We start from the raw sequence: 11799 nt of genomic DNA, 5'->3' as shown, positions 1-11799 counted from the left end.
TAGGTCTACAGAGATTGCTTTCCTGGGGTCCCCTCAAGTCCGGGGCCACAGGCTGGGCAAACATTGTACTACTGAACTATGTCCTCATCTCCTTTGATCCCTTGAGGTAAATTAATTTTTTTTTTTGAGATACAGTCTTTTTTTATCATGTAGCTCTCTGGCTTTCCGGAACCCATTATGTAAACTCAGCTGACCTCAAACTCAGAGCTCCACCTGTTTCTGCCTCACAAATGGAGATTAAAGGCATGTGCCATCACTGCCCGGCATATCGGGGCCTTCTCAGTCTCCTCACAGTGCGCTTGTGCAGGTGCCTTCCGCTCCTGCCTCCCGAGGGCTGCGATTGAATGTGTATCTTCACTCTTGGCACCAGACTGAAAATGTTTTAATTTAATATTTTGGTGTGTGGGGCTGGAAAGATGGCTCAGAGGTTAAGAGCACTTGCTGCTTTTGCAGAGGACCCAGGTTCAATCCCCAGTACCCTTACGTTGACACACAAATATCTGTAATCCTAGATCCAGGAGACCAACAGACACGCACATGGTGTGCATGCAAGACGTTCAGACACTCATAGTAAAATAAATTGAACAAATAAAAATTTTATATGTATGAGTGCTTTGCCTGTATGTGTGTCTGTGTACTATGTGCCAGATGCCGTCAGAGGCCAGGAGAGGGCGTCAGACCCCTGGAACTGGAATTACACATGGTTGTGAGCCACCACGTGGGTGCTGTGAGTCAAACTCAGGTCCCCTGGGAGAGCAGCCAGTGCTCTAACCACTGAGCCACCTCCTCGGCCCCAGAAGGCAGAGAAGAGCCCTGGACACTAAACTGACTTGGATTCAAATCATGGTTTTCTCTTTCCTAACCCTCTTTATGTCTTTCATCAAATCCCCATTGGATCTTTTTTTTTTAAAAAATATTTATTTATTATGTATACAATATTCTGTCTGTGTGTATGCCTGCAGGCCAGAAGAAGGCACCAGACCCCATTACAGATGGTTGTGAGCCACCATGTGGTTGCTGGGAATTGAACTCAGGACCTTTGGAAGAGCAGGCAATGCTCTTAACCTCTGAGTTATCTCTCCAGCCCCTGGATCTTTTTTTGATTCCAGCCCATGTTCTAAATATGGAGACAGCAACACCCCTGGTTTCAGGGAACTTGGGATCCCTCAGTGGGGATAAAAAGAATGAAAATGGATACAGATAATTTATTTTTTGATGTGCACTGTGTTTTAATGTGCACTGTGTTTTGCCTGCTTGTGTGTCTGTGTGAGGGTACCATATTCCCCGGGACTGGAGTTACAGACATCTGTGAGCAGCCATGTGGGTGCTGGGAATTGAACCCAGGACCTCTAGAAGAAACAACCAGTGCTCGTAGTGAGCCATCCTCCCAGCTCCGGATGCAGATAATTTAAAGTGACAGGTACTATGACATAAAGTGACCATTTGGCATCTGTTTAGGCGGGTGGCGGTAGTGGCACACACCTTTAATCACAGCACTTGGGAAGCAGAGGCAGGTGGATCTCCAAGTTTGAGGCCAGCCTGGTCTACAGAGAGAGTTTCAGGACAGCCAGGACTATACAGAGAAACCCTGTTCAAAAAACCAAAACAAGCAAGCAAACAAAAGAGGACATGGCCACTTGTCTCAGGCTAGTTTAGGTGCATGGCCTCCCTTGGAGCAACACTGTAGAGACGTGAGAGATGGCAAAGACAGGTGGAGGAGGTCGGGGGGGGGGCAGCCACACATAGGGGTTAAGTTTGGAAGGCGAGGACCAAGGAGAGCACTGGGTGTGGCAGGGGCCGAGAAGCAAGCAGAATCCATCTTAGAGGCCTTTATGTGCTTTCTAGCCCCAGGGTCGTGGAAAGCCATCAGAGGGGCTGGAGAGACGGCTCAGTGGGAAAAGGTGCTTGCTGTCAAGCCTGACCACACGAGTTCGATTCTTTATAGGGGACCCACATGATGGAAAGAAAGAAGCTGCCCTCTGACCTCTGCATGCACACATCCACACAATAAATAAATGTTAAGATGCAAAACAAAACTAAAAACAACAACAAAAAAAGGGAGAACTAACAGAATGGCAGGATTCTAGGTGCCAGTAGAGAACCATACAGTAGGGGGCGACAGAGAGCCTGGAAGTAGTTGCCCCATTGATAGGCTACTTTGGATCAGTGTAACCTCTCATCCTGCTTCTCTACCTGTAAAGTGGAGTAGTAACTGCCAACCGTCGGGGTCCTTATGAGGAATGATATGGAGCAGCGCTTGTAAAACCCTTAGCCCTGGATGCGGTCCACGGAAGGAAGTAGTCACAAAGTGTGATTGGCTCTGGCTCCTTTCGGTTACTGGATAAACCTGAAAGTTACATAAAAACCACCGCATTCGGTATTTTAAAAACCTTTTCTTAAATTCTTACCCCGTGAAAGGAAAGAGACAGAGAAACACTGGGGCCACAGAACTCCAATTGCTCTAAGGCTGCAAACTTAGGGTGTACCTGGGTTGGAAAGAGTGAAATCGGGGAGGTGCAAGGCAGGATAGAGAGGAACTGTGGTGGCTTATGCTTCCTTTGTCTTCTAAGGAGGGCTCTGTCAACTGTAGAGTTGGGGTACTGAGGTCCCCAGGACGTGTCATCTCCAATCGTACACCTGGTGCAGGGCCATCCCCTTGTCCTGGCTGTCGGTCTCTCGCTCCCCGCTTTATCCCCATGGTACATCCGGTGCAGGGCCCATCTCCTCACCCTGGCTGTCGTCTCTTCCCCCCCAGCTTTATCCCCAGGGTACACCTGGTGCAGAGCCCATCGCCTTACCCTGGCTGTTGGTTTCTCGTTCCCCTCCCCCCAGTTTTATTCCCACAGTTCACCTGATACAGAGCCCATCTCCTTGTCCTGGCTGTCGGTCTCTCGCTCCCCGCCCAGCTTTATTCCCAGCATCCATCGCACAAGCTCTCGGGCTTTATCTCAGCCCTCATGTATTTCAATGCTTCATCCCTGGTTGGTGGAACGTTTTGGGAAGAGTTAAGTGGTGTGACCTTTTTAGGGGAAGTGTGTCACCAGGGGTGGCCTTTGAGGTCTAAAGAGCCCACCGATCTTGCTCTCTCTGCTTCCCATTTGTGGAGCAGATTAAGCGCTCAGCTACGGCACCAGCGCCATGCTCCCTGCCATGTTGGTCGTGGACTCGCCCTGTGAAACTGTAAGCAAGCCCCCAATTAAATGCTTTCTTTTTTCTTTTCTTAAATAAGTTGCTTTGGTCATGGTGTCTCTTTACAGCAAGGGAAAAGTAACCAAGACACAACCCAACTCTTGCCGGGCTGCTGGTGAGAATGGGCAGTCTGCACACAGCACTCAGTCTGGGCCTGCATGGAACTAAGAACTGCTGACTCATCATTTCAGCGTGGACGAACCCTTGAGATGGGTATTAATCCAACTTCTTAGATGAGCCCAGGATTGTCTGATAACTGGCTTCACGCTTCTCTCCCATCCTTCAGGGTACCTCTCGCTGATCCTTAGCACTCACTGACTCAGCATGGCCATTCCTTCAGCCTTGTAGCGCTTCAGGGCTCTCCCAACCTGAAAAATACTTTCCTCTTTCTGGTTTTTCCCAAAGGAGACTTGTTTTTCCCTCTCTTCTTGGACACCTCTAGCTCCCAGTTGGCATCCCTGGTCCGCATTTTCTGTTCCCCCCTGGTAGGGGATTCCGGCTGTGTTTGTTGTTGTTGCTGCTGGGAAAAGATACCTGAGAAAACAACTTAAAAGAGGAAGCATTTGTTTTGGCTTAGGGTTTCAGAGGGCTCAAGCTATGCTCTGCTGGCTTCATCACTTTGGGCCTGTGGCGAGGGAGAAGTTATGGCAGTATAGGGGTGTGGTAGAGAAGCGTGCTTACCGCATGGCAGCCAGGGAACTGAGATGGGGAGAAAGAGCCCCAGGACAAGATGTACCCTTAGAGGCACACTCTTGACTGGTCTTGTTGCTTTTGGGCTACTTAGTCCCCCTGACCCAATTTCTACTCCAAGGCTAGGCTGTTGAATGCTTTTGATAGGTGGCTTCTCCATAGTCTTGCCTGCACCCACCCCCTTCCTGGGGACTGGGCCCAAGGCTTTGGGCATGCCAGGGAAGCTCCCTACCACCAAGTGACATCTCTAGCGGAGCCACAACTCTTCACCGGTCCCACAGTGTGGCCACACCATCTTTAAATGTATTGATCACAGAGTGATATCAGTGAGGCATCTGGTTGGTTTTTTCTGGTATTTTCAAGACAGAGTTTCTCTGTGTGGCCCCAGCTGTCCTAGAACTCGCTCTGTAGACCAGGCAGACCTCAGACTCACGGAGATTCTCCTGCCTCTGCCTCCTGAGTGCTGGGATTAAAGGTGTGCGCCACCACTGCCTGGCTTCAGGAAGGCGTCTTAGCGCACATGTCTTCCTGGTATGTGTTCCCTCCTTCAGGATGGTCCCAGGAATTCTTGTCTCCTGGGATTCACACTGTGTTCGTTCTTTTCCACAATGATCAAGACAGGAAGGACAGTGGGGGATGGTGGGCCGTTACTCTGAAGCTAGGCCAGCAGTTACACCATGAGGACATTCGAGCAGCCTTGTGGAGAGGCTCCACGGTGAGGGACAGGACTCTAAGGTGCAGCTAGCAGTAATTTCCCTATCATCTGCGTGAGTCCTGCTGTCAGTTGACTCCCCAGCCTCAGTCCAGTCGTTCAGAGAACACGACCACTGACTGAGGTCCTGGTGTCCCCTCAGGAGAGATCCTGAGCCAGAACCAATGGGCTAAGCCGCACTTTGATCTTTGCAATGAGACTGTCTGTGTTTACTGTTAAAACTGTTAGGTTGTGGGGTAATTATTTTATAGTATGTGACTAGTGCCCAGCAGTGCGGGGCTATCATACATACATCCTAAAATGTATCTGTCTAAATAGAGATCTATTGGAAAGGGATGAAAAACTACACACGCACATACACACACACACGCACGCACACACACACACACACACACACACCATCCACGCCTACACTTATCGTGCACGTGCACACACAAACTCACACAACACACACAACACAGTCCTATACTTCTGTCTTATCTATGAGCTTAGTTAGGCCTGGTTCTAGGATACAAACCAGATTTTCAAATGCCTTCTTCCTGCACAATCTGCAAATAGAAAGATGCAAAACCCCCAAGTTTACAGTCTTTTGCAGACTTACAAGCCAATGCCAAGGTGTCATCAGCATCTAGAGACCAAGAAGCTAGGTGTGTCCTCACCCCAACACCCTACCTTGCTCTCTGCCAGTTACCTCTGTGAGTGTTACTACAGTTCGGACTGCATCCATGTCTGCTTGTTTGCCAGAATAAACTAGATCATAGGTGGCAAAATCAGCGAGTGTTAAATTAATGGCCCAATTTTCACCAAAATCACTGGCAGCAAGCCTAGTCCATGTAAACATGAGGATTTTTAGGACGGAGACAAACAAGGACACAGAGTGGCTGCATTTATGTAAGCGATGCTCTCCCGAATAGCTCACAGGACCGAGATGGCACACTGGGAACCCAGTTCTCAGTCTAACACGGGGCCTGGCCGTGTTAACACCGCTCATTTTCCCAGCTGTCCGTTGAGGTCTGATAGGCATCTCTGAAGTCCTCAGGACTGTAAGGGGGACATCTCTGGGGACTTGGGGACCTGGTGTGTGGACCAGCTGGAAACCCCGTTCTGGGTAGTGTTGGAGGCAGCATATAGGGCCCCAAGCTGTTTTAGTCTGCGCTCTTCTGTGCAGAATGGCAGGAAGGCAGCTTGCTTTCCAGGGCCTCAGCCTTCTTGCCTGAAGAATGGGTTGTTCTCTGGGGCTGAAAAAGGTTGAAGCCCTGGGGCAAAATCAGGGGTTTCTTGGCCCCAATCCTAGGGGGTACCAGCTTCTGTCACCTCCATGCTTCTTGAAGGACCACACGAGAGTGAGTGGGTCAGGCTAGGACTGGGAAGCCAGGTGCCGAGCCCCCAAGAATCTACAGACTGCAATTATAATGCCAAGGTCACAGGGCAGGATTGGGCAAGAGCAGGGGATCAGTTGGTGGCTCTGATCCTGGCCAGAGATATTTGGAGATAGGGACGATTCTGGGAAATTCAGAACTGAAAGGGGGAGGGCCCTGAGAGGAAACAACAAAGGCCTCCCTGGCCTTTTTAGTCCTGTCTCCCATAAAAATGTAGAGTATTGAGGTGGGCCATAACAAGTGCACCTGCGTGTTTTTCTGTGTGTGTGTGAGGGGGGCGGTCAGGAGACTCCCCTTCTCTGAAAAACAGAACAGAGGTTACCTAGGCCTTCCTTCCACCCAAACACCTCCCCAGTTCCTAATCTATTTCCACCTCTGTTTAAGGTCCAAAGTCCTGGCATTGGTGATGCCAGGTTCAGCGTGCTCAGACACACAGACAGCTGGACACACAGGACCCTTGGATGGACCCTGTCCCCTCCTGTCCCATTGTTCAGGGCTGTCCACCTGGTTCTCAGGCTTCAGCCCCCTCCTTAACTTGAGTTCTGAGTGGTGTTGAGAAACGGAACTTCAGTAAGTAAAGCGGAGTGAGAAAATGCGGGAGGCGGGCAAGTGAGAGAGTGGAGGGGTCCTCTGTGTGTGTGTGTGTGTGTGTGTGTGTGTGTGTGTATGTGTGTGTCAATAGGCGGGCATAGATTTTTCTTAGGATGTAGCTTGGCTGGCCTGAAACTAGCCGTGTATACCAGGCTGGCCTTGAACTCAGAGATCCACCCGAGTACACTTCCCAAGCGCTGGGATTAAAGCATATACCACCATGCCCAGCTAGAGGGTAGATTTTTGGATGTCAGGCTTGGGAGCAGATGGTGGGAAGACGGAAGGTGCTGTTCTCCTGGAGGACACCCAGTCAGATGTAGACGAGACTGGGCTTCTTCCAGCTCCGGGCCTATTAGCCCCAGCCTGGGCTCTAATCCTGGCTGTCCTAGGTTCCACTCTAGTGCTAAGATGACAAAGGATTACCAAGATCTCCAGCACCTGGACAACGAGGAGAATGACCATCACCAACTCCGGAGAGGTGAGGATGCTCCCCACCTAAGAGCGTCCATGGCTCTGTCCCTCCTGCTTTCCCTGGTGACCCCTAGCTCTGGCCCATGCACTCAGAAAATAGTGGCTGAGTCACTGGGGGAGTGACTGGGGAGCAGGGTACAGGGCACAGGGTTGGAGTCCTTCTCCATCGCAGTTGCCCAAGCTTCCCCTCCAGGTCTCGTACTTCTCAAGAGCCCAGGCAGTGGGTGAATTCTACTGAATGAAGGCTGGGAATATGGGTTTGTTGTCAGTCCCTTCTGAAGCTAGGTCCCTTGTCCTCTTCAGTTTTGACGGCATGTATGTGGTGGTTGGGTGGCCAGGACCAGCTTGGCCTAGGGGCTAGGTTGAGGGTCTCTGCATTTAAAACAAACCCTTCTCCCCACTTCTTCGTCCTCTGCTCAGGACTGTTGTGTGTTAGCAGAACAAGGTCAGAACTCTTGAGGTATCCCAGCTGGGCAGTGTGCTTCTATGCAGGAAGGAGCCCTGGGAAAGGGAAGGGGAGAAGACTCCACACTCCAACTTACAAGGCTAAGTGTCATTTTCTCCCTTCGCGGGAGAGACTCATCTCTCCCCGCATGCAGCCAAAACTGCACAGGATTCACCGAGAGAGGGAGAAACCCACCTTTTCCACACTTTGGTGGAGCAGAGACTCCCCAGGTGCAGCAGCAGTTCATTGTCTGTAATGACACTATCGTGCCACGAGGTGGCAGCAGAGATTCAGGACCTCGGCAACGCTAGGGCAGGTCAAAGCTTTGCACTTCCGAGATAACCCCTTTTCTTCCCCATCTTAGTTGCTTCTGGTCCTGCAGAGTTACCCACTACCCACATTTCTTAATATATATGGTTTCTCTTAGTTTATTGGAGAGCTTAGTGTGCGCTCTTCCTAGGACCACGGGATCTACACGGGGTTGGCCTGGGCTGGTGAATTCCTGACTCCTCTTTCAGGGCCGCCTCCCACTCCGCCGCTCCTGCACCGTCTCTGCTCTGGATCCCGCCTCCTCCTGCTCTCCTTGGGCCTCAGCCTCCCGTTGCTGGTGGTTGTCTGTGTGATCGCATCCCAAAGTGGGTGGCCAGGGCTGGACAGAGAAAGGGGGCAACTTGTAGGCAGTGGTGGGTGGGCACAGACAACTTATTTTTTTTTTCATACTCGCATCCTCTCTTGCCTAGACTCCCAACTCCGGGGCGAACTCCTGGCTCTAAAGCAGAATTTCAGCAACTTCACTGTGAGCACTGAGGACCAGGTCAAGGTCCTAGGCACCCAGGGTGAGGGAGGCGGGTTCTGGGGCCTGGGGCCTGGGGTGGGGCTGAGGGATGGTGCTGCTATCAGAACACTCAACAAGTTTCTCCTCTAGGAGTTAGTGTGGGAAGAAAGATGAAGCAACTGGAGTCACAGCTGGAGAAACAGCAGCAGGACCTGAGTGAAGGTGGGGGGGGGAGGGAAGGGGAAGTGAGGGTGAGAGAGAGGGAGGGGGTGAGAGTGAGAGGGGGGAGAGGTTAGGATGAGGGGGAGAGGTGAGGGGGAGGGAAGGGTGAAAGAGAGGGAGGGGAGAGGTTAGGATGAGGGGGAGAGGTGAGGGGGAGGGAAGGGTGAAAGAGAGGGAGGGGAGAGGTTAGGATGAGGGGGAGAGGTGATGGGGGAGGGAAGGGTCTTTCTGCCCAGATCAAAGCCATGGCCAGAGGGTCTGTGCTGATTGGTTGTGCCCCCTCCTTCTGTCCTCTGCTTCCCCAGATCATTCCAGCTTGCTGTTGCACGTGAAGCAGTTAGTGTCTGACCTGCGCAGCCTGAGTTGTCAGATGGCGGCCCTTCAGGGCAACGGTGAGGGGCCCGGTTACCAGCCCCACTTTCTTGCCCACCCCCCCATCCACGGTAGCATCTGAGCCCTTTACCGCCCTCCCCACCCCCTCAGGCTCTGGCAGAAATTGCTGCCCCATCAACTGGGTGGAGTACGAAGGCAACTGCTACTGGTTCTCCAGCTCCGCCAGGCCCTGGGCTGAGGCAGATAAGTACTGCCAGCTGGAGAATGCCCACCTGGTGGTGGTGACCTCCTGGGACAAGCAGGTGGGTCACAGTGGGTTCTTCTGGGATGCCAGATGGTGGAAGGAAGAGGCCACCGGCTCTGTTTCTTTCCTCAGAAATTTGTCCAGCACCACATGGGCCCTGTAAACACTTGGATTGGCCTAACCGACCAGAGCGGGCCCTGGCAATGGGTGGATGGGACCGACTATGAGACGAACTTCAAGTGAGTGTCTGCCTTCTGGGTGGGAGCACCCTGCCTTCCCAGCCTGTGTCTCTAAGGCTGGAGCTCTTCTCGGAACATGGCTGAGAGTCTGATTTGTCTTTTGTCTGTAGGAACTGGAGACCAGGGCAGCCGGATGACTGGTACGGGCATGGGCTTGGAGGAGGTGAGGACTGTGCCCACCTCACCAGCGATGGCCGCTGGAATGATGACGTCTGCAGAAGGCCCTACCGTTGGGCCTGTGAAACAGAGCTGAACAAGACCGGCTAGGAGCTCCCTCCCCTTAACTTATTTCTCCAGTGCCTCAAGCTGCCGAGGTCTGGGATTGGGAGAGCCTAGCTGGGGGTCTCCACAGCCTCAGGGATTCTCATCTAGGGTTTCAGGGAAGGGTGAAGAATGGTGTTGGAGGGGTGTGGCATGACCTGGTGGGGTGGGGTCATGGGGACCTGGGACACTGGGCAGTGTGCAGCTTACTGTTGTCAACTTTCTTTTTAGAGTAAAAAGGAGAGAACTATGCTAACTGCCCACGATCTGTCTGGTCACTGGGGCTGGCTAGCTTGGGGAAGGCCTCGGGCCGGCAGCGGTGCTGGGGAAACAGCAGGCTTTGGCCTGCCCTGCCTGTTAGCAGCCTGGCTTTGCTATGTACAGGTGTGCCTGCTTGGGGAAACAGGATTGATCTGGCAGGCTCTCTAGAGAACTGCAGCCCCCAGCACTGAATGTGACAGAGACTTGGAACGAAGTACGCTGGCCTGTCGTGTTCATCACAACAAAAGTCGAAGACCAAATAAGCGTGGTGAACACGCAAGTTGGGGTCACAAACACATGAGGGCAAAGCGTTAATAATAGTGTGATCAACAACCACGGAGCGAGTGGGGACAATCACTACAGACACATGACAGACTTGGAATTATTAATAAGACTGGCAAGATGTTTGCCTGTAATGCCAAAATACAAGAAATGACTTATATACATGCACATATATGTATGCACACATATACATATGCACACACATATATGTATATATACATAATGTATCTACACATGTCTTTATAAATGATGAAGCATGTATGTGTTCTTTTTTCATACGCAATGCAGGAAAATAATATTTTTCCTCTGCAGAAAAGATTGGCAAATCTCATGGCTAAAATTAGAAGCAAGCAACAGATTTGGATGAACTAGTTGCAGCATTTATAACGAGCAATTAATATCCAGACTACAAAGAACTACAAAATCGCAAGAGGAAATCTCAGCAGAGAAATGTGAGAAGATGCTGTAGTAAACACTTGTCACTTCTATCTGAGGAACTCTTCCCATGTTCACAGCGGCCAGCAGGCTGCCTCCTTCCTCCTGCCTCCCTGCCGGAGCTGCCTGCGGGCCTGTGCTAGGAAGTTGTCTTGAGTATATGATGCAAATTTGAAGTAATAGTTGCTGTATGTGGATCATGTTGAAAAGGGCTAGAGAGATCAGTTAAGAAAGTATATCGCTCTTCCAGAGGTCCTAAATTGGATTCCCGGCAACCACAACAGCCTGTAACTCCAGTTCCAGGAGATCTGACACCTCTGGTTTTTGTAGGCACCCACACACACATGACATACACCCACACACATGACATACACCCACACAGATATACACACAGTTCACATGTTAAAAATAAAAGTTTTATTTTTTTTGAGACAGGGTTTCTCTATGTAGCTCTGGCTGTCTTGGAACTTGCTCTGTGGACCAGGCTAGTTGAACTCACAGAGATCTACCTGCCCTGCCTGGCCTTTAAGAACATAAATTCTTAAAACTCATTTTTTAAGATTTGTTTTGCCAGGCCGCAGAGGTGAACACCTTTAATCCCAGCACTCAGGAGGCAGAGGCAGGTAGATCTTTGTGAGTCTGAGGCCAGCCTGGTTTACAGAGTGAGTTCCAGGACATCCAGGACTATTTCACAGAGAAAACCTGTCTTGAAAATCAAAAAAATTATAAAAAAATATCTTATGTAAAATATGCAAACTGAAAAATAATCCTAGAGTGTGAATCCATCTACATAGCCATAAAGACAGAAAGGAAAACCTCTAAACAGCGGCGATGGAAAATCCTGTGGTAGAAATATGCAGATACTTTATGATTTATCAATGGATGATCTCATCTGATAAATCTGTTATGAACTGTGAGTGCATTTTGCTTGTGTGCACATGTATTGTTATTCCTGGAGACCGTAGGCTGATGTTGAGTGTCCTTCTCAATCGCTCTTTACCTTGTTATTTTTTAAAAATTATTTATTATGTATAAAGTGTTCTGCCTGTATGTATGACTGCAGACCATAAGAGGGCACCAGACCCCATTACAGATGGTTGTGAGCCACCATGTGGGTGCTTGGAATTGCACTCAGGACCTTTGGAAGATCAGGCAGTGCTCTTAACCTCTGAGCCATCTCTCCAGCCCCTACCTTGTTATTTTTGAGGCAGGGTCCCTCACTGAACCTGGATCTCACAGATCTGGCTAGACTGGCTGACCAACAAGTCTA

General features: G+C 50.5%; 1 protein-coding gene across 3 annotated transcripts; it reads left to right on the top strand.

Moving 5' to 3' along the window:
• Window positions 1-6365: 6365 nt before the first annotated feature.
• On the top strand, window positions 6366-9807 carry LOC142831978 (asialoglycoprotein receptor 1-like). Of its 3 annotated transcripts, none has more exons than XM_075942397.1 (9): window positions 6366-6540; window positions 6951-7039; window positions 7938-8112; window positions 8218-8313; window positions 8403-8474; window positions 8780-8866; window positions 8958-9109; window positions 9184-9290; window positions 9401-9807. In XM_075942397.1, the coding sequence occupies exons 2-9, from the start codon at window positions 7016-7018 to the stop codon at window positions 9555-9557; spliced, it is 870 nt and encodes a 289-aa protein (XP_075798512.1). In that variant the 5' UTR covers window positions 6366-6540; window positions 6951-7015; the 3' UTR covers window positions 9558-9807. The 3 variants fall into 3 exon arrangements, with proteins under 3 accessions (XP_075798512.1, XP_075798513.1, XP_075798514.1); XM_075942398.1 differs by having other exon boundaries at window positions 6368-6540; window positions 7996-8112; XM_075942399.1 differs by lacking the exon at window positions 7938-8112 and having other exon boundaries at window positions 6368-6540.
• Window positions 9808-11799: the final 1992 nt, after the last annotated feature.

The sequence above is a fragment of the Microtus pennsylvanicus genome, chromosome 11 (assembly GCF_037038515.1).
Source record: "Microtus pennsylvanicus isolate mMicPen1 chromosome 11, mMicPen1.hap1, whole genome shotgun sequence".
Lineage (NCBI taxonomy): Eukaryota > Metazoa > Chordata > Mammalia > Rodentia > Cricetidae > Microtus > Microtus pennsylvanicus.
The sequence above is the reverse complement of the archived record's forward strand: the minus strand, read 5'-3'. Positions and strand labels throughout refer to the sequence as shown.